The sequence below is a fragment of the Bos taurus genome, chromosome 11 (assembly GCF_002263795.3).
Source record: "Bos taurus isolate L1 Dominette 01449 registration number 42190680 breed Hereford chromosome 11, ARS-UCD2.0, whole genome shotgun sequence".
Classification (NCBI taxonomy): Eukaryota; Metazoa; Chordata; class Mammalia; order Artiodactyla; family Bovidae; genus Bos; species Bos taurus.
In genome coordinates this window covers 3112606-3134516 of record NC_037338.1, presented here as the reverse complement: position 1 = coordinate 3134516, position 21911 = coordinate 3112606, and the positions used below count along the sequence as shown (strand labels likewise).

The following is a 21911-nucleotide window of genomic DNA, read 5'->3' as shown; positions in this document are numbered from 1 at the left end:
ACGCTGGAGAAGTCTGTGGGCAGACTTTTATCCCAGATGCTTTTGCTCGTCACAGGCATTTTGTTTTTTTATATTGTTGTGTACTTTACCAAGAAACTCTGCCCTTAGTATCAAATCCTGCTGCTCTCGCACTAACACGTGAACCCGGATTCTCCATCTTTTCTCTCCCTGCAGTGCGCTGTTTCTCTTGGTAATTGGAACAGCCTATTTAGAAGCTCAAGGAATTTGGGAGCCCTTCCGAAGGCGGCTGTCCTTTGAGGCCTCGAACCCGCCCTTTGATGTGGGGAGACCATTTGATCTCAGGAGAATCGTTGGTATTTCATCTGAAGGAAAGTATGTGCACCTGCTGGAGATAAATTCTCTAATATGCATAGATTTGGCTGATGTAATTAAAAGAAAAAATAAGTTTCTTCTTTTCGTCTTTGCTCGGGGGAAAAAATTGTAATGCCCTGTGTATCACTCTCAGTTACTGAGAACTCTTAGAAGATCCCATGTTTTTATTACATTGATGAGGGTTAAAATACTCTACCTGAGGCCAGTGACTTACTGCCCAAATTTTCAGATAGAACAGACCCAGTAGAGTTGTGAAAAGTATCCTATTTCTTGTCACGAGTAGAACTACCCAAGGGTCATTCATATATGCAGTGGCTCTACTGATGAAGTACGTATACTTTTTTTCAATTTACTTCTGTACTTCGACGTCCCGGGTCTTAGTTGTGGCACATGGGATCTTCGTTCGTCCCTGAAGGCATGCAGGATCTTGGTTGTGGCATGCAGACTCTGAGCTGCAGCATGTGGGATCTAGTCCCCGACCAGGGTACAAACCTGGGCCCCCTCCGTGCGTTGGGAGCGTGGAGGCGTAGCCACTGGACCACATGAATGTCCTGTAATTTTCTTTTAATGTTAGATCTCACGGTTGGCTATTACTGATCATTTTTTCAGCTTGAACACACTCAGCTGTGACCCCGGTCACAGTCGGGGCTTCTGTGGAGCAGGTGGCTCGGCCTCCCGGCCCGGCGCAGGGAGTCACAAGCAGTGTAGCCCGTCGGTCCACCCGCACAGCAGTCACAGCAATAGAAACTCGGCTGACGTGGAAAACGTCAGAGCCAAAAACAGTGCGAGTGCCTCTGGCAGGACTAATGCCCAGTCGGCGAGCAAAGCCAGCCCACTGGTCTTCGAGTCCCACAGCATGGCCCAGGGTCACACCGCAGGCCGGAAGTCCAAGGGGGCCAGACAGGGCCAGCACAGCAGCCAGCACCATGGCCACAGCCCCCTGGAACAGCACTCGCCCCCGCCGCCGCCGCCAGTGCCTCAGCAGCAGGAGCCACAGCCCGAGAGGCTGTCCCCTGCGCCCCTCGCACCCCCGCCCCACCCAGAGCACCCCGGCAGCACCCGGCACAGCTCCGAGGACTCAGACATCACCAGTCTCATCGAAGCCATGGACAAAGACTTCGAGCACCACGACGCCCCGCCCCTAGATGTGTTTACAGAGCAGCCGCCTTCACCCTTGTCGAAAAGCAAAGGTAACCATACCTTCTCACTTCTGGGACAGTGTGACACTCAAGGGGACAGCCAGTGCGTGTGTAGGGGGCTATCTCAGTCGTAATTGTGATGAGCAGCTAATTTAGCAGGTGTTCTTCTGGCTCACATTCATCTCTGCCCTTGGACTTCAGCTCTTTCGCATCAAGATGCAAATAGAAGTATCTGAGTGTCATAAAAGATACCCATATTTCTCTTACCAAATTACTAAACACTTACCAATTCAGGAATTTGTTGGACACCTACTGTTTTTATTTTCACTGCCTGTGATGACTATGTTACTGTGGTAGGTTGAGCTTTTTCTTTTCCATCATTAAAATAGTTTTTAACACAGTGGTAAATGGCAGTCATCTGCCTTTTGACCCAAAAATAGGATTTCTGTACAACCTGCGCTTTAGAGCAGGGATTGGCAAACCACAGCCCGTGGACAAAGCCGTCACCTGTCCTCGGGCCAGCGTGCCTGTTCGTTCACACGTCATCTGTGCGGCTTTCGTGCCGCAGCAGCAGAGGCTGTCAGGGCGGAAACCTGAAGGCGCTTACTGCCTGGCCCTTCCCAGAAGCGGCCAACCCTGCTTTAGAGCTCCTTATGCTGTTTTCACCCCAGGTGACTCAGTGGTAAAGGATCTGCCTGCCAGTGCAGGAGACGTGAGTTCCATCCTTGGGTCAGGAAGATCCCTTGGAGGAGGAGATGGCAGCCCACTCCAGTATTCTTTCCTGGAGAATCCCATGGACAGAGGAGCCTGGCGAGCTATAGTCCATGGGTCACAGAGCGTTGGACATGACTGAGCATGCATACATACGTGCTGTATTAATCATCTGTCTGTAAGCAACAGATTGCCCCAAAACCCAGTGACTTAGACCCCATCATTTACTAGCACAGTTTCTAGGGGTCAGGCATCTGGGCACAGCTTGCCAGGTTCTCACAGAACGGCAGTCAAGGTGTCGCCTGGGGCTAAAGTCTTTGCAAGGTTCAGCTGCTGGTGGACCTGCTTCCAGGCTCACTCAGGTGGCTGAGAGCAGGATTCAGTTCTTCATGGCCTGTTGGACTGCTAGTCTCAGTTTTTTGCTGACTATGGCCAGCAGCCTGTTGGGTCCTCTCTGTAGGGCAGCTCAGTGCAGTTGGCTTTACCAGAGCAAGCAGGCAAACATTCGAGAGAGAGAACAGGCTGGCGGACAGAAGTCTCGGTCTTCTGTGACCTACTCTTGGAAGTGACCTCCCATCACCTCTGCAGTGTCCTCAAGAGGAGTGAGGTCACCCACACTGAGATAGTTCCATGAGAGCATGACGTGGGGCTGCCTTCACAGAAGCCTACACACCACACATGCACTGCTGCTGCTGCTGCTGCTAAGTCGCTTCAGTCGTGTCCGACTCTGTGCGACCCCATAGACGGCAGCCCACAAGGCTCCCCCGTCCCTGGGATTCTCCAGGCAAGAACACTGGAGTGGTTTGCCATTTCCTTCTCCAATGCATGAAAGTGAAAAGTGAAAGTGAAGTCACTGAGTCTTGTCTGACTCTTTTCGACCCCATGGACTTCGGCCTTCCAGGCTCCTCCGTCCATGGGATTTTCCAGGCAAGAGTGCTGGAGTGGGGTGCCATTGCCTTCTCCGCCACACATGCACAGGCGGGCTTATTTGTAACTTCCGGAGTCCATATGTGAAAAACGGTAAATGGCCTCTGGCTGTATCTCAGTTTATTCCCTGTACAGCCTGAACTTTTTTGTGACTTACTCTCTCTTCTGTGGCAGCCATGCTGTGTTATTCTGAGCCTATTTCAGTACCCCCTCACTGATGTACCAGGAATTGCCTTTGGTTTGAACAGGGTACTTGGCAGCCCTGAGAAGCCAAAAGAAACCTGACCCTCCAGAGTCCAGGAGTTTTAGAAAATTTCTTAATTGCAGTGATATGAAGACTGGTTCTATACAGTCTTCATAGAATTACTTGCATTTGGGTTTATAAGATAGTCAAAAGTCTTGAATAATATTTAACTTCTTCCACAGAAATCTTCTTTGTTGTTATCTCATTTTTCTAACACATTATTGACCAGAGACATATTAATACGTCTTTTATTACCTGAACATTATTGACCAGAGGTGTTTCAGTATTCACTTACATAAGAAATTGCCAGCCACTGGCATTCATTTCTGCAAAAATTCCCTGGTCAATAATGAGTAAATAGAGCTTACATATTTTAGGGTAATTTTTACAGTAATATTAAATGGATGCTTAAGGTTCCTCTTTTTAAAATTAGATCTGGTTACATAATGTGTTTTTCCCTTATCTAGAGCATAAGAAAATAAATATATATTATCTTATCTTAGCACAAAGAGAGGCTCTAGCAAAATGAACCCCTTGTTCCTTGGTCTAAGACAGCCCTCTGACACCTATACAATGGGCCCATCTTTTCTTTTCAGCGTCATTCATCTAGAACATAAGTTCTTTACTTTTCACGGTGGTCCTAGAGTCAACCTACTAAAAGCTATTTAATGATGGAGGTGATTCTTGAGGCCACGAAGAGACAGTGACTGCCGGCTTCACACGAGCAGCCACCGCTTTTGATATCCTTCCCAGCACTGCTGTTGGGAAAGAAGGAATGAGCCAGGTCTTTGTGTTGTTTTTTTCTTCAATAAGTGTTTTTATTGAAGCACAACATACATGTAGAAAATCAGTCTTTTAAATGAACTTTAAACGATGGGCATTGATCTTGGGGTTGCAGAAGAGTGCCACGGCGCTCATTTGCTCAGGAGTGTCCAACTCGTTGCAGCCCCATGGGCTGTAGCCCACCAGGCTCCTCTGTCCATGGAGTTCTCCAGGCAGGAATACTGGAGTGCATTGTCATTTCCTCCTCCAGGGGATCTTCCCAACCCAGGGATTGAACCTGTGTCTCTTGCATCTCCTAATTGGCAGGCGAATTCTTTACCAGTACTGCCACCTGGGAAGCTCTTGCGGAACAATGGTATTAATATATCATAAAACCATCAGCTGGTGGAACCTTTATCATCTCTCTAAAACTTAGCCCAGCACCCCTGCCAAATAGCCTGTGTGTTTACGTTAAATATGTAATGTTTCTTTCCATTCTTTGGCACTTCTCTTTCCAGAAGTGCCCTGTTCTCTCCCCCGCCCTCCCCAAAATCTCAAAGAAATCTTCTTGTAATGAGCTTCAGCGATGTCTGGCTTTTGTAGACTGTTGAGAATGACCCCTTGTCATAGGAACAGGGTCTCCCCAGCCCTCGCCTTCTCTGAGTTAGACAGCTTGGAGTTAGACATCCCATCTCTTCTCTACCACCCCTGCAGTCACTGTCCCTCATGGAAGAGGGGCCCCAGAAATACCCTCCTTTCGTGGCTGGCCTGAGCAGGACCTCTGCAACTGGACAGCCTAGATTCTGTATTTCTCTGGTTTTTCCTCCCGTAACACGTGAGCCCTGGGGACTGGCTGGGCGCATTGCTGGATTGAGGGTTAAAACCCGAGAATGCGCTAAGCCAGGTGCGGCCACTTGCAGTGTCTGTATGCACTGCAGAAACCGCAGGATCTGTCGCCACCCTGGTGTCTGTCTGCTGTTGGCAGTCTGAGGGGCGGCTTTATCTTAGTTGGGGGGGTGCCAAGTGCCATGGGGTGGTGAGGCCAGGCTCTGCCTTCAGGCAGACCCAGATCACATCCTGGCTCTGCCACTTACTAACTAACTCTGTGATTTGGAGAAATTTAATTTAAAGTTTGAGTCACTGGCATCCATCAACAGTCACCATAAGGCATCGGGGTTTTCAATAAGGTATATTAAGGAGATACATTTTTAAATGACATAGAATGGGTTCAACGGTGGCAGATGTGGCTTCTGCAGCTGTGCCCAGCCTGCCTGCCCAGGTGGCTTCATGGACGTAGTCCGAGGGGTCGGCGTCCTCCCATGGGCTTCTCTGCTGCTCTGTTCCAGTTAGGGTGGAAGCTCCTTGAGGGCAGGGATTGTGTTGATGGTTCTCACTGCCGTATTCCTAGGACACACAGCACTGCAGCGCAGCGGGCACTCAGATGTTGTGGCTGTTTTCTTGTCTGTCTTGGGAGCGTCCACATTAGTTAAAATAATAGGCCTTTTGTCACTCTGTTTTACCTTCTGCCCATACATAGCAGCGGCTGGACACTGTCCAGGGGCTGCCTGTAATTCCTCCTCACAGCACTGTGAGGTCATCTCGCCGAGTCTGCAGATGAGAGGGCGAGATCAAGGAGCTACCAACGGGAGGGCCGGAATTTGTACTCAGCCGCCAGGGTTCTCGGCACCCCGCAAGTGACACGTGTGGCAGCTCATCCCGTGTCACCGTCAGGCTCCCATCACCAGAGAGGTTGACAGAATCTCTGGTTTTCACTCCTCTGACTTCTCAACGCTGTGTCATCTCTGGGATATAAAAGTACAGATGACCCTTGAGCAGCAAGCGTTTGAACTGCATAGGTCCACTTTTATGTGGATTTTTTCCAGCAGTAGAAACTACAGTACCACAGGGTCCCCAGTTGGGTGAATCTGGTTGCAGAGGAGCCACAGACGTGGAGGGCCGGCTGTAACCTGTATACGGATTAACCCCCTGTTGTTCAAGGGCCAGCTGTCTTCTAGAGACACATAGATTTGTGAAAACTAGTGAGTTGCCAAAACTCATTGAACTGTACACTTAAAATGGGCGTATCTTATTGTATATCACTTATGCCTCAAAAATTGTTGATCTTGTAAAATATTCTAATCAGAAAGTCAAATGTTAATTTGAGAAGCTTTAGAGAAGAAACAGAGAAACTGTTACTAATCAGAGTTCAGCCTCTTCAAAAAGAGTTTGAATGGCTGTGTTTTCCAAGCTGTTGAAATATCAAGGGCTCTTTTACTTTGACTCTCACCCGCAGGGAAAGGAAAGCCTCCTCAGCGCAAGGTGAAGCCCCCCAAGAAGCAGGAGGAGAAGGAGAAGAAGGGAAAGGGGAGGGCCCTGGAAGACGAGCTGAAGGACTCCTTGGCTGACGACGACAGCTCCTCCACCACCACAGAGACCTCCAACCCAGACACAGAGCCTCTCCTCAAGGAGGTAGGGTGGCCTCGTGGGGCAGGGTGGGCGCAGAATGGCCGTGCTCGGGGCATGTGCCCGCCCGGGTTACCTGTCTCTCCTGCACAGGCACCACAGCTCCGGGCGAGAATAAGTTCCTTTCCCCAGGGGACAGGTCAGGAAGCCTGCTAATAAGGTGGAATAGTTAGAAATTGGAAAGTTAGGGTCTGTCTGAAATAGTAACCACTCTGGCTCATGAAAATTGTCTCAGATTTTAAGTATCAAAAAAGGATGGGAAGGAGTTACCCCACTTTGTTTTGATTATATTGGCTGTGTCCTGTTGTGCCGCCGCTGGCACAGTGAGCCCTGGGAGCAGGCAGAGCAGTGGCTGTGACCCAGCCCCAGGGGCCCCCTAGCTCCGAGCACTCCCCCAGCACACCAGAAAGGCATCCTCACTCCCCACGCTCAGCTCCAAGGGGGTCGTGGGCATCAGGAATCGTACTGCCAAATGCCTAGGCACCATGGCCACGAGGTGGATGGAGGGTGATGTTACTGCTGTGGCTGTGTCGGAGAGCGTGTGTTACAAGGTGTGAGGAAAAGTGAGGGTGTAATTCCCTTTGGACCTTTTTATTTCTAAATGACCATATTTCAAATGTAAAATGAGCCAAATAGAGCCTTTAATACTGTGGGGCTGAATTTCTGTTTCGGTCTTAATCTAGTGGCTTAAGGAATCATTTCTTACAGATATCCAGCAGTGTCATCCTCACCTGTTAAGTTTTAAAGTCAAGTCTGCACATGACACTTCCTGTCACTGCCCTCGCCTGTGCGTCCCTGAGGCCTGGCAGCTGCTCTGGGCCCATTCAGCGCCGTCCATGGCTGGGGCTGGCACTCTGTGCCAGCTGCTACAGAGGAGCAGACGGCCAGCTCGTGGTCCTCAAGTGGGGTCTCAGCCCCTTGAGACAGGAACCTGGCCTTTCTGTCCTCGGCAGTTTCTCAAGCACCCAGCACGCAGATTCTCAACACATGTTTGCTGAGTGCATGGGGAGAAGAGAGCTGGAAAAGACACGCGTGCACGAGCAAATGACCTGCCGGGTTTGTAATCTAGTTGGGAAGAAACTAGAGCGTGTGTTTCACACACAAAACAGGCGAATGCATCAGTAACAAAGGAAAAACAGCAGAGGAACTTCAAGCATCTGGACAGCGTTCTCAGCACAGACTTGCTCCCCAGCTTTGCTTGCCTTCTTTCCGCCTTTCCAGCATTCGCCTGAGCACTCGTCCGGCACTCTCCTCCAGCCGAGCACCGCCGGCACTCTGTCCCCCACACCCTCCGGCATCATCCTCCCTCCTCTGCGATTCATTTCCTCCTGGTCCTCGGCTCTTGCCCCGTCATGTGCTTTCTCACAGATGCTGCTCCAGTCCGGCCACCTCCATGCCTGTTGCCATTCTCGCTGCTAAGCAGTTTTTATTCCTCCCCTTCAGCGCTCGCTGCTGCTGCTGTTGCTTTCAGTCACATGCGGGATTTACTTCCCCGTCCAGGGATTGAACCTATGCCCCCTGCGGTGGAAGCTCAGTCCTAACCTCCAGACCACCGGGAACGTGCCCCTCTGCGCTCTGGCCTCAGCTCCGCGCTCTTGTTTCTTTGTAACTGACACATCCGCCTGTCGTGTGTGTTTTCTTCCCAACTAGATTACGAGCTTGGCAGGTCATTTGCTCGTGCATGTGTGTCTTTTCCAGCCCTCTTCTCCCCATGCACTCAGCAAACACGTGTTGGGAACCTGCATAGTGGGCGCTTAAGAAACAACCATGAAAATAAAAGAAAAAACAACTGTGGACAGAAGGGCCAGGTTCCTGTCCTCGGGCTCACGGTCTGCAAAGTTCTCCATGAGTCGGGTGGCCCCGGAACACTTCCTGCATGACTCAGCACAGTCTCAGAAGGTGCTGGGGCAGGAGGGCGTTGTACCCCTCTCTGCCATCAGGCGGATGGGTCTATGTGACCTGAACTGCAGCCTGACCCTGTCTTGTGGACACTCACCTGCCCTTTGGTGGGAGCTCTCCACCGCTCGCAGCAGCTCTGGCCTTCAGCCAGGGTGTCTCCCCGCAGTTGGCCCTGTGCACCCTGACACAGAACCAGGCTTCTGTTTTTTCCACTTCACGCCCATGCTGTGTGTGGTCTTCTGCACGTGAGCAGCGCACGCCCGCTTTCCAGGTGGCTCCAGGGTGGTCACCAGTGCCTGAATGGTGTCTGCCCTGTTTAGAGACTAGTCCCCGGGCTCACGGGTGGGTGTAGCGGCGGCTCCCCTTAGTCTGGAGCGCCTGGTGTAGTTCCCATGCGCGCCTGAACTGGGACCCAGGGGCAGCATCGCTGGGCTCGTCGAGCAGCACAGCTCTGAGCAGCACCTGGGCTGTGGCCTTTTCAGCCGACGGGATGGCTCCTAGGCTCCAGTCCCAGCCAGTGAACACTGCTGCGTGGACGCAAGTTGATCTGTGTCCGGTGTCTCCCTCCTGTTAGACTTCACCATCCTTGAGGGAAGGGACTGGGCCCTCTTGGTAACCCCGTTGCCTGACACCAGCGGGGCGACCAGGGAAGGATGGCTGAATAAGTGACTGAATGGCTGGGCCCCTCCCCTGGATGGTGCATCTGTTGGCTTCCCAGCCGCCGCGACACTGTGACAGGCGTGCGTTACCATGAACACTTGGGGGGGACACGCTTTCGCCTGTGCTGTCTTCTCCCTGGGGGCTTCCTCGTGCGCAGCATGAGGACCATCACCAGGAGTGTGTCGCTCTATCCTGCTGTCCTGCCTTGCCTTTTCTTGTAAAAAGGGCAAGGCTTTGCTCCCCAGTGCTTAACAACAAGCTATCAATCTGTTGCTACGACTGTCACCTCCTACTCTAGTCAGGATGTGAGTATAATTTTAAGTGACATGCCTTATAACTCAGACCCAGTAAAACATAATTATAATAAATCAAAGGCTGGAAAATTGACAGAACCACGTTGAGAGCGATTTGAAGAAAGGAGCTTATCATTTGTATACTTGTGATATATGTATCTTTTCCATCTTTGGTGTTGTGTCTCTGCCTTCAAATTAGGACTATATCAGGCATTTTTAATTTTACTCAGCAATTAAGTATACTTTTTTTTTTTACAGGATACAGAAAAGCAAAAGGGAAAACAAGCCATGCCTGAAAAACATGAAAACGAAATGTCTCAAGTGAAACAAAAAAGCAAAAAAGTCTTAAATGTTAAGAAAGAAATCCCAGCAGATGTGAAACCCAGGTAAGAAAAGTATATGACTTCAGAGAAATGAGGTGTAAGTAAGAGGAGTTATGTGAGAACTCGTAATGGTTGTGTCTGCTTGACTGGTTTTTCTGGGGTTTTTTGCAACAAAAGCTATGTTCCTCTGGGTTTTTTCTGCTGCCCAGCGTTCACTGTGCCTGGGGAGGGACAGGCACATGCTTCTGAGGTCAGACATACAAAAGGCAGAGTTAAAACTTGTAAAAACAGAAGAGGACCAGTGGTTAAAACACCTTGCTTCCACTGCGAGGGGCATGGGTTCAACCCCTGGTCAGGGAACTTAAGATCCCACATGCCACGTGGCTCAGCCAAAATATGGGTGGGGCGGGGAGGAATGGAGGAGAAAAATACAGTTGGTGATTTGCTCCCAGACAGAGAGCCATTTCACTTCTGCCCAAAACTGGACTTGATGTTCCAGCTGCAGGTATGACCATAATTTCTCTCAAAGGAGCTCTGGGTCTGCTCACTCACCCGGGGCTGTCATGGGGATCTGGACTCCAGGCTGTAAAACTTGGAAAAATGTATTCTTGACCTGTGATTCCCAGGTGGTACTAGTGGCAAAGAACCCGCCTGCCAACGCAGGAGGCTTAAGAGACCTCAGGAAGCTTCCCTGGAGAAGGGCATGGCAGCCCACTCCAGCATTCTTGCCTGAAGACTCCCACAGACACAAGAGCCTGGCAGGCAGCCATCTAAAGGGTTGCAAAGAGTCAGACACACTGAAGCAACTTAACACACGGCACATACATTCTTACCTTGTGAAAAAAAAGTGCTCAGGGCAGATATTACCACCAGACAGTTGCCAGGGTTCTTGGGCCCCTCAGGGAGGGCGCCCTACAAAATGTTTCCCCAAGGAAATGAATGATTTGAACTATTGGGTTATTATTTCCTAAGGTTACTTCATACTTCCATTAACTTTGGGTCTAATAAACTAGTCCTGGTTTTAGAGTTGCTGACAGTGCTGTACTAGTTCATCGTACAAGATGGCCATCTGCATGGAAGCCAGTGTTGACCTTCTTCTCTGATAAGTGGACATCAACCCAGGAAGTTGAGGGAATTATGTATACGTTAATAAAGGAAGACATGGTTTGTTGTCATCAGAACTGACCATAGCTTTGCAGAAAGTCTGTTCTTACTCAGATTCTAGGAATAAAGCTTGAACTCTGCAAAAACACCAGTAAACTGGACTCTGTCCCTAGATGATACAGCTTAACTCAACAGGGCCACCTTGTCCTGTAGAAACAGAAGCTAATCAGAAATTAGTGATTACTGCATAAAAATGTAACCTTGTCCCTGAACTTAAGAAGCAACACAGTACATGGCAATATTAGTAATGGAGTGTTTATACTTAAAGTTACCCTTTTGTGCAAATGTCGGTTGAAGTAGCCTAACTACACAGCTTGTCGAGAAGGATCTGGCGTGGTTAGAATAGAGTAAAGTGGAATAATGGCACTTGACTCTGCCCTGAGGGAATCAGCCTGAGGCACTTTGGTGCTAATACTCTGGCTCCCCAAGACAGGAATAACAGCCCTAGTCAAGTGGCTAGAGATTCTTCTTCTAGGCCTTTTTCAGGCTTAGTTGACTGACCAGATGTTGTAAAGCGTTGTTGTTCAGTTGCTGAATCATGTCCGACTCTGCGACCCCATGAACTGCGTGCAACACGCCAGGCTTCCCAGTGCTCACTATGTTTTTAAAGTAGAAAAATCCAAATTATGAAAAACCTTAAAAAAAAAAAAAAAGAAAGAAAAACCTTAATTTTTACATATCCTGAGATCTTGTGAGAATGGAATGTTGTGCTGTCATTGTTAGGATCATAAGTTTAAAAGCCCAGCTTCTGAGGATTATCTTAGTGAAACCAGTCCATAGGTGATTGTCACCATGGGGAAACCGTTTATTCTCCTTGACGCCTGAGCTCAGTACATTTAAAAGAGATTGTACGTATGCATTAATCCTCTCATCCTTCTTCCAGTGACTTCTGTTGTATTCTGACCTTTCTAGGAAGTCAGTTGACTGTTAGCAGGTTTGACTTTGAGGATCTGTGAAAGACTGCGTTTGATGCCGTGACTCTGCAGGGGGTATTGAGGGAGTTTGCTGGTATTCCCAGAGCCAGAGCTGCCCACTCTCCAGCCCCCAGTCAGGAGGCAGAGTGAGAACTCACATTTTTTTAAAGATTCATTTATTTATTTGGCTGCACCAGGTCTTAGTTGCAGCATGTGGATCTAGTTCCCTGACCAGGGATCCAGCCCGGGCCCCTGCATTGAGCACAGGGTCTTGGCCACTGGACCACCAGGGCAGTCTCAGCTCACGTCCTCTTGATGTGTGTAGTTAACAGAGATCATTACCAGAAGGCAGTTTAAGCAATATGCTCTAAAGTGTCTTTTTAAATTGTCTTTGTCAATCGTAAGGAGAAAGCCAGATGTATAAAGCTGCAGCCCTAATAGGCTCACCCATGAACAGTGCATTGTTTTCATGTCGGTTCGTTAGCCCACCTAAAATTCTGCTCATCTGGGTGAACCGAGCCCTTTGGATTTTTGGTTAGCCTTTATATTAATTCCAAATGTAACAACAATTTATGATAGAAAATTTGTGAAATATAAAGAAACAAAAGAATGAAAAGAAAATGACCTTTGACCAACTACCTTATATAATGTTTATAAAGCACCTCTGTTAAAATTTGTTTATGAAATCATGCTTTATATACCATTATATATATATATATATATATATATATATATATATATAAAATCTGCTTACCTTTTTGAAAGAAGGGGACATGTGCTAGTGATGGACACTGGGGTGCCACTGGATATAGAAAGTCTGAGCCGTCCTCACATTTGCGATCTGGTGTGAGCTAGCTTGGACAGTGCCAGGCCCAGAGCCCAGCAGAGATCTGCTACCCCCTAGGAGGGTGAACTCGGAGGGGTAGTGGAAGGAGGATGTGGCGCTTTAAGAACCTGAAGGGTGGGGCTGGGAGGGGGTGGGGGGCAGAGTGCTGGGTCGGAATGACACCCCTGGAGGCTGGGGTAGCAAGTGCACTTAGGTGGAAAATGCCAGACACTGCCCACTTGAAGAACGTTTATATTGATCAGTGAACTGTGAAGTTTTAGTGGAAAGCCAGCTATCAGCTCAGCCTCGAACTGACAGCTTTGCGGCCGTCACCAGAGCCCACTGATGATTTTTAGAGTAATTCTTGTAAGGGGCCACTGGGTTGCCTCAGCTGAAAGGCGTCCTTCTGCTGGGCCGCGTCAGTCTGGCTCCTGTCAGCGGAAAGGCCTCGTGATCTTGGTGGGCAGCACAGAGGCGACTTGTGAAGGTTTTATGGTTCGCGTGTTTCTAAGGCTCACCATACTGCCTATGTGGGCCATCTCCCCAGGTCATTTCTCCTAAAGATCACTTCTCTCTCAGCAGACTTCAATGTTTTCTTCATCGGGCTGTGGAAACTTAAAAATAGCCCTTAAAACTTAAACTTGTCTCCCGTTTTGCCTTGCTGACAGGAAGTTCAGAGCCAATTAATTGTCCTATTTATACATGTTTATTATGTTAAGCTTGCCTCTTAATATTTTAGAAGTAATATACTCTAAATAGACCAGTGAAAATAATATTTAAGTTTTGGCCTAAGATGAACCCTGAGTTCAAGAATAGAGAAGAATATTTATCCTACCCACTCAGCCTAGACCTTAGACAAACAAGAGAGTCCTGCCGCCCTGCCGTGGGCTTTGGGGGATTTGTAGGTCACTCAGGAACTAGCCCTGGTGAATTTAGCCCTGGTTCACTGCATGGTGTCCATGGGAAAACAGGTTCAGAGTTTTGAGTCACGGAACCTTTGACAGTTCTAAGTCTGAGACCTTTCAGCGTCTCCATATTCAAGAGTCCTGCAGGCAGTGCACACATTGGGTGAGGATCTAGGTGCTGGGTGAGGAGGCTTCAGGTGGGGTGAGACCTGCTCACGAGCAGAATGACTGCACTTAGCAGCTCCTACAAGGCTAGTTTGTACAAACAGCTTCCTACACCTTATCTGAGGTAGGTGCTCCGACCCGTTACACATTATTAAATAATGGACCTCAGTTCCCTGTCTGCTGTCAGAATAGCAGAGGATAAGTCTGTCCATGTCTTCTGAGCAGTATTAGAAGTGCTTGGAAGGCAGCCAGCCCTCAGGACGGTGGGTGGATAATGCATCAGGAGGCCAAATGAGTCAAAGAAGCTGTTGAGATTGTAGCCGGATCAGTGACTTCTCTCAGCCCTGAAACAAAGCGTTGTGTTTGAATGTCCCACCGTGGTTGTCTTTCAGTTGCTTAGAGCTACCGTATACTGCCCCCTTGGAAAGCAAACAGCGCCGAAATCTCCCAACCAAGATTCCTCTTCCAACTACACTGACCAGTGGATCCAAACCACGAAACTCCCAGAAAACAAAAGGTATTTTCCTTTCTCGTCGTACAGGCGGCCTAACAGTTCGTTGTACTAGTAGTTGTTGGTTGTGAGTTCACAGTATTCAGGAGTCGTCGGGCATAGGTGGATTCTCATTCTCATCAGAAGGTTTTTTGAAATTGGCCCCAAGAAAGGGATGATCCTCCCTCATGGCTTTCTTTTCTGAATTCTGGACAGGTACAAGTAAGTTAGTGGATAGCAGGCCACCTGCCCTCGCAAAGTTTCTCCCAAACAGTCAAGAACTAGGCAACACCAGCAGCTCAGAAGGTGAAAAAGACTCTCCACCACCAGAGTGGGATTCCGTGCCTGTTCACAAGCCCGGCAGCTGTAAGTACGGTGCTCCCCACAGCCGCAGCGCATCCGGGTCTGGGCGGGAAAACTGCAGGGCGTCTTGCCAGCAAAGGAGACCCAGGGTCTGTGTGCCGGAGCCGGTTTGTAGCAGCCAGCAGCCACGTCGGTAAAGGGCCTAAAGTGTGATCAGCCGTAGAGTAAGCGTTCATAGCAGAGCAGTCAGACAGTTCAGGGAGCTGCTTCACCACCTGCTTCCCTCTGTACGACATGGAAAGTTCCAGTAGAGCAGTGAACCATCCGGAGAAGGCCTGGCATCCCGGCCCCTGGTTAGTTCCTCGTATGTCTACAGCGCAGCCCCTTTTGTGAGAATTCACTTTGTTCCCAGTTTGCCGCATCTTCTCCGAAGACAGCCGTGTGAAGGCGTTAGTTTTCTCACCAGCTTCCTGACCTTGTTCCCCGGGTCTGGCCTGCAGGAAATCATGGCAGGAGCACTGTCTCCCAGAACAGGGTGGGGGCCCTCAGGCTCTAGATAGATAGGACCTGGAAGAGGAGAGACCGGCGCAGCCAGGGCCGGGGGGCAGGGCATTGGCAGTCAGCTCTGTAGGGCTGATCTGTCTGCACTCAGCCACCATATCACAGTGACTCCATTGGGCCCATTTGCGCCAAAGGGAAAATCTGGGGTGAGTACCAGGTTAGAGGTCACAGAGGTTTAGAGAAGAGGGGTGATGGGAGGCCAGTGAGTTGAATGAGGGCGAAGAACTTGGGTGAGGTGGGCGTTGAGCACAAGCCTGTGTAAATACTCCCTGAAAAGAGACACTCCCTGGGTTAAAACCTGCAGCCCCATATTTGCTATGAAACTTTCTGGAGCCTTTTTAGTACTTTCTTCTTGCTTGAGATGAGGGAGAGTCCGAAATCCCTGGTCATTCAAGAAATGAGTTGAACGAGTCTCTGGGTCATCCTGGGGTCCAGGCTGCTGCTCTCAGGTCCTTAGATCCCCTCCGAGGTTTCAACAGGACGCTGGTGCTCGGATTGTACCCTGTGACAGGGGCCGTTTCCCCACAGGGAGTAAACTCCATGTTCCCGGGGAGCCGGTTTCACTGGGCTGTGTGAAGCCCAGCGAAGCCTGGGGGATTCTCCAGGGACGCAGTGTGCGTGTCGGGTCAGCAGACATCCGGGCAGGTGGGGAGGGGAGATTCTTCTAGCGAGCGAGGGTGAGGGGACAGGTGGAAACGGCAGGTGACTAGGGGCCAGCCCCGTGGGGGAAGCGTGGGGAGAGCTTTTAGGGCAGGTGCACAGCTGAAGGTGGGAAAACTAACTCGGGCTTTGAAGAGACGGGGGCCTGGACACTACCAAGATCACGTGAGCTCACCTGGGCCCAGCCCCTTGCCTGTTGGGAGAGGCACGCAGTGCTGGAGGGAAGGGGAACCACCCACAGAGCCAGCTGGATTCTGAGGGTAAGGGGTACAGGCCCTACCGGGTGGGTAGGGAGCAGAGCAGCCCGTCCTTGCTCTGGAGGCTCGAAAGGCCAGCCAGAGGGACCAGGGTGGCAACACACTGAGCTGGGCAAAGAGACAAGCGGGATGCTTGGCCAGAGGGGTCGTGCCAGGGTAACTGGGCAAGTAGGGTCCCCCAGAGACTGAGCTTGTGGAGGCCAAGCCCTCTCCTCGCACCTCGCGTCACAGCACCAGGGCACACGTGACGGACATGCAGGGTGGTACCTGTTTCTGATAAGTTACGTGTTTCCATTGAGTGAATGCAGAATCTGTCTTATTTTCTGTTTAAAATTTTTGAAACAGCTGTGCTTTAAAGGGCAGCAGAAATGGAGTATCCTTGTAAAACAGGGACCTGGCAGGCCCACGGAGCACAAGGGTCCCCCTGGGGGAGCTGGGGTGCTCTCCCGGCCCCACACCTGTGAGGCTGGGACCTGTGTGGTACTCCAGGGTCTTCCAGGTCCAGGCAGAGACTCCACCTGCCCGTCCCTGCGGACAGAGGGAAGCTTCCTGCCAGCCTGAGGAGGGAGGGGCCTCACCCCCCAGGAAGGGCCTGCAATGCTGGGTCACGTGGGAGATTCTGCAAAAGGCAGAGAAACAGCACACGTGAAAGCTGTAGGCTTTGCATCACTGCCTTTGATGTTAGAATATCAAAAGCAACTATTTTTTAAGACTAAAAATCGAAATGTCACAATTGAGACTTTTTAATTTTAATTTGCAGCTACAGATAGTCTTTATAAACTCTCTCTGCAAACCCTCAACGCAGACATCTTCCTGAAACAACGCCAGACCTCGCCGCCGCCCACCTCCCCCTCACCGCCCGCCGCACCCTGCCCGTTCACGTCCCGGGGCAGCTACAGCAGCATCGTCCATGGCAGCCCGGGCAGGTGGGCTCGCGGCCGAGCTGGGGCCGGGTCGGGGGGACCCTCAGAGGCTGCAGGGCCATCCCGCCTTGTGCAGGCTCAGCCCCGCTCCCCAGCCCTTACCTCAGGGCGGCCCCGTAGAGTCAGGGTCTGGTTCAGAAGCCAGAAAGCACATCCTGAATGAAGCCCCACAAGCTGTGCTGAGAGTCGAGGAAACAGGCTTATGGGTCATTTGCTCTGAGCCTGTGGCGGGTGAAGGTCACAGTGACAGGGCAGGGCCTGCAAGAGCCGAGCACACGGGAGGCACAGAGCCCGACCGTTAGTGTGACCGTGGCCTTGACGGGGGGTGCCGCTCGCAGACTGAGGGCCTGCGCTCCTCCCCGCCCTGCGTCCTCCCGGCCGGGGCTCCTCACCCACGGCCGGCACGGGGACGCGGCAGCCGTGGTCGGCCCTTCCTGCCTGGCGGCCCGCTCCTTGTTCCCTCTGGAAAGGGCTGCCCCGGCTCTTTTCCTTCCCTTCTCTCCACACCCCTGACTTTCCACCTGACCGCAGAGTCTCGGGCTGGCCACCCCCAGCCCTGCTGGAGCCACAGCCCCTGGGCCACGAGTCCCCGGGACGGCCGGGGCCGGAGTGGGGGTAGTGCCAGCAGGACTGAGGGACTCTCGCCTTGCTTCTTCCCTCCAGCGACTCTAAAGCAAAGCAGCCAAGCGGGAGCAAACACAAACTGACAAAAGCCGCTTCTCTCCCGGGCAAGAATGGCAACCCCACTTTCGCTGCGGTCACGGCTGGGTATGACAAGAGCCCAGGTGAGTGGCTTGGCATCAGAGACCAGGCACCACTGGGCCTTGGGCCTGGGCACATACCTGTGGCCCAGCTGCCTCCCGCTGACTCGGAGCCCGTTATTACAGGTGGGAACGGCTTTGCCAAAGTTTCTTCAAGCAAAACAGATTTCTCTAGCAGCCTTGGCATTTCACACACTCCTGTTGACAGCGATGGCTCAGACAGGTATGGCCGGCCCGCCTCAATCGGGGTGGAGGCAAGCGGGCTTCTCAGGCTGGGTTGACATCTTCCAGCTGTTCGTGTGCTCTGAGGCCCCTAGATGACAAGCAGATGTTTGGTGGGGGTCTCTGCTCCCTCCTGGGCCCCCTGACAGGGGAGGAGGCACCCGCAACACAGCCCACCCCCGCGGAGGGGGCAGGTGTGTGACCGCCTTCTAAGTCTCTTGTCGTCCCTCTCCGTTGTCATGGTCATTGTGGAAAGGCTGTGACCTCACCATGAGAAGCAGAGGAAGCAGACTGTGAGAGGAAGGGCCCAGGAGCAGACTCCAGGCAGTCACTGCACTGTCGGGCTTTGACCCAGAGCAGCCACAGGGGCCTGGTGGTGTGCAGGCACTGCCTCGGTTCACTTGCCTGGATAACATTCCCACAGTAAAATAATAAAACTTCAAGTAGACTCTCAGGTTCACCTACCTGATACTAACAAGAAAACGAATCCTAGATTTGAAACAGTTTAATAAATCTTCCATCACTGAAAGGTAAATAAGGAAGAAATACCTCTTTTCTGCACAGAACACTTGCTCTGAGCCAGGCTCCCAACCTGTGGCAGAGTGGCCTGAGCTCTGGGCCCTCCGGGCACGGAGCAATCTCCAGGTCTCCCTGTTGTCTGTGACACGCACGCGCCCATTGGAGCAGGGCCTGCCATGCGCGCAGCTGTGAGCGCTGGGTCTGTCTCCATTGACCATCACGTTCTTGTGTGTTGTGTTTTTCTCTCCCAACATTCAGCTCGGGTCTGTGGAGCCCCGTGAGCAACCCCAGCAGCCCTGACTTCACACCCCTCAACTCGTTCTCAGCCTTTGGGAATTCTTTTAACCTAACTGGTGGTGAGTGTTTAAACCCTGGACCATGACTAGTGAGCCATGGACAGATGGAGGGAGGAGACTGTGGTGGCCGTCTGGGGGACGTGTTTGAAAGATGCATTTCCCTTGCCAGCGCTGTCAGTCAGCCGTAGGCGTGGGCACGGGGCTGACTCCCAGGAGGTGGGTCTGTCTCTGCTGCCCTGTCCTGGACGGGCCCCTCCCCACACCCCAGCCTGAAGGTGCAGTGGGTCTGCTCCATGCAGTGGGGATCCCCACTGGCTTATGTTCTGCAGACCTGACTTCAGAGCTTCAAGAAAGTTCTGTGTCTGAGAGGTGGCTCCTGGCTACGCTGGAGCTCCTTATTTTTCTTGCTGTTGAGAATTAGAATTCCCATTAGCTGTGATGGTGTTTGCACGTGACGGTCCAGTGAAAGGCGTGGGTGAGGTTCTGAGGTCATAGGCAGGGGTGCCCCCGACACCCCACCGTGAATGGTGGGGGCTGCTGGAGTGGGTGCGATGCAGACCCCTGAGAGGACACCCGACCTGCCCCGGGAGCACGGCCAGATCCAGCGCACACTCGCCTTTCCTTCCTCTCTTCCAGAAGTGTTCAGCAAGCTCGGGTTATCGCGATCATGCAATCAGCCCTCACAGAGGAGCTGGAATGAGCTGAGCAGCGGCCCCTCCTACCTCTGGGACTCGCCGGCCACAGAGCCCAGCCCTTCCTGGCCAGCCAGTTCCAGCTCCCCGACCCACACGGCCACAGTGAGTCCTGGGCTTGCTCGGCCTGCCTGCTCAGGCAGCGTCACAGCTGCCGCTGTCCCTGGGGGTGACGCTGACAGAGATGAAGGGTAACAGCAGTGTGAAGGCATGGGCACGCTCATCCTGTCCACTGCTGCGTCTTCATTTCTGCCAAAGTGACCATCAGTTCTCTTCAGAGCCGAGATGGTCCAGAAGTTACAGGAGGAAGGCTGAGACGCTGAGGCTTGATCTCTGAAGTGTCTCATTTCAGCCTCTCCCGACCTGTAAGTTAGACTCAGGGTGACTGGGGGCCCCTCTCGGATCCCGCCACCTCCAGGTCAGACGGTGCCTGAGTGTGGCACACACTGGGTCCCAGGAGGCCCGTGTCTCGACGGCGCCTGAGCGCGGCACACACTGGGTCCTGGGAGGCCCCGTGACTCCGGCTTTTTCTAGGTGCATCTGTTTATTTCTCGGCTAAATGGTTCTGCAAAGGTCATGTGCCACAAAGAGTAAATGACTCCTGGTTTCAGCTTTGACAAAATCATGACAGAAAAATAGGATCCCATTGTGATCACTTCTTCATCCTCAGGAAGACTCAGTTAGATGTGCAAGGTTTGACCAGGAGATGTTTTAACTTCACCAGTTCCGAAGTTTGTCTGCACTCGTAATCATTCTGGCTTCAGTTCTCCAAGTGTCTTAACCGTTCTTTTAAAATGGGGTAGAACCCTTTGAGACCTTTCAGGCCATTATTGATGGGTCTCCCCTGGTGGCTCAGAGGGCAAAAGAATCCACCTGCAATGCAGGAGACTTGGGTTCTATCCCTGGGTCGGGAAGATCCTCTGGAGGAGGAAATGGCAACCCACTCCAGTGTTCTTGCCTGGAGAATCCCAGGGACAGAGGAGCCCGGGGGGCTTCAGTCCGTGGGATCATGAAAGAGTCTAAGCAGCTGACACCGCCGCCTTCTCCTCATTGCTGGTGCACCTGCCCAGCTCCTCCACGTGCTGCAAAGGTGGCGGGGCGGCTCACGGCCCCGTGAGCTTCACCTTCTGAAACGGGTGGGCTGCGCTCAGCCCCGGCTGTGGTGGGCACCCTTTAAAGTTTCAGAACCATCTGCTCAGGTGCTGAGGCGGCTGTGTGTATGAAACATCCACTTTAAAGTAGACAGTGAGAGGAGCCTGTGTCCTAGCCCGTCGTTAGCTTACCTTCCCCGCTCTGCCATCTGCCCCTTCACGTCTGATGCTCAGCGTCCTCTGTTTTGTCTCGTCAGCCCATCCTTGGCAGCACCAGCAGCCTGTGGTCGTCCACTCCGTTCAGCAGCTCCATCTGGTCCAGCAGCCTGCACAGCACCCTGCCCTTCACCAGCCCCACCAGCGCGTTGCCGAGCATCAGCCTCATGGGCCCCGAGAGCGCCCCGGCAGCTCACGCGCCCTCTGCCGCCAGCCCCTCCGACGACCTGGGCCAGACCTACAACCCCTGGCGGATATGGAGTCCCACCATCGGACGGAGGAGCTCAGACCCCTGGTCGAATTCGCACTTCCCTCACGAGAATTGAAATTAGGCAAAAAAAGAAATAAAACGGTGGTGGCCCCTGGTCTAGACCGTGACGTGCCCGTTTCCGAGACATCTTGAAGGCTCTCCCCGCTGTTGCTGCCCACTCCTCACCCTCCTCATCTCTGCAGGGCAGGCTTACACCACTCGCTTCTTTCAGATCTTTCTTGCAATTATGATAATACGAGATTTGCTGTTGTGCTTTTAGAGAAAAGTCTGGACTCAGCCACAAACTCCAGTAAGACCTGTACATCTGAAAACCTTACCTGTTATCAGCTGCCCACCACCTGTCTTCTCCCACCTTATCTGTCTGTGTGAACACCAATTTGATATTACAGCAAGGTGACAACTCAAGTTGATTTCAGAAGTCCTGGCATGTGACAATTTTATTAAATTACCAAGGTTGGTTTTTTAATAATTTCACAATATTATACGCCAAGATCTAATTTTAAAAATGTATGAGGACTTTGTGCTGAAAATACAGAGTATTTTTTTAAAATAAGGCTGTCTCGGTTTAAAAGCAGATTACAGAAATGTTAAGTCAACTTTAAGAACAGTGAATGAATGTTAAAACATTCGGTTGAGACCATATGCATTTTCTGTGCTGTTTGTACTTGAGGTATGTAACATTTGTATACCTGAATTTATTTTCAAGATAAACTGAAATGCACATCGCCAAGTCTTGAGATACAAGATTGAAGGTGTATTTCTTAAAAATACAACTTTATGTTGTACTTTGAAATAAATGATGCTTTTTTCAAAAGCCTTGAATTTGTTGTGTGTCTTTTTTTTTTTTTAAACACAGAATATGCATCTGTTGGAGCTGTCTCACACTAAAGTAAGTCATTCTATCAAGTGCCTCATTCTGTG

At 51.3% G+C, this 21911-nt stretch overlaps 1 protein-coding gene across 3 annotated transcripts in view; it reads left to right on the top strand.

Moving 5' to 3' along the window:
- The window catches only part of TMEM131 (transmembrane protein 131), a 185738-nt gene extending 163931 nt beyond the window's left edge, over nt 1-21807 (top strand). For 2 of the 3 annotated variants that reach the window (XM_002691141.7, XM_059891636.1), the window contains 12 exons: nt 175-333; nt 943-1523; nt 6410-6585; nt 9690-9817; nt 14121-14245; nt 14435-14584; nt 16760-16925; nt 17586-17707; nt 17810-17906; nt 18683-18780; nt 19357-19517; nt 20761-21807. In XM_002691141.7, coding sequence (XP_002691187.1) covers nt 175-333; nt 943-1523; nt 6410-6585; nt 9690-9817; nt 14121-14245; nt 14435-14584; nt 16760-16925; nt 17586-17707; nt 17810-17906; nt 18683-18780; nt 19357-19517; nt 20761-21045 — 2248 coding nt within the window. In that variant the 3' untranslated portion in view covers nt 21046-21807. The remainder of the gene's footprint in view (nt 1-174; nt 334-942; nt 1524-6409; nt 6586-9689; nt 9818-14120; nt 14246-14434; nt 14585-16759; nt 16926-17585; nt 17708-17809; nt 17907-18682; nt 18781-19356; nt 19518-20760) is intronic. The other variant, XM_059891637.1, reaches the window with a different exon arrangement.
- Nucleotides 21808-21911: the final 104 nt, after the last annotated feature.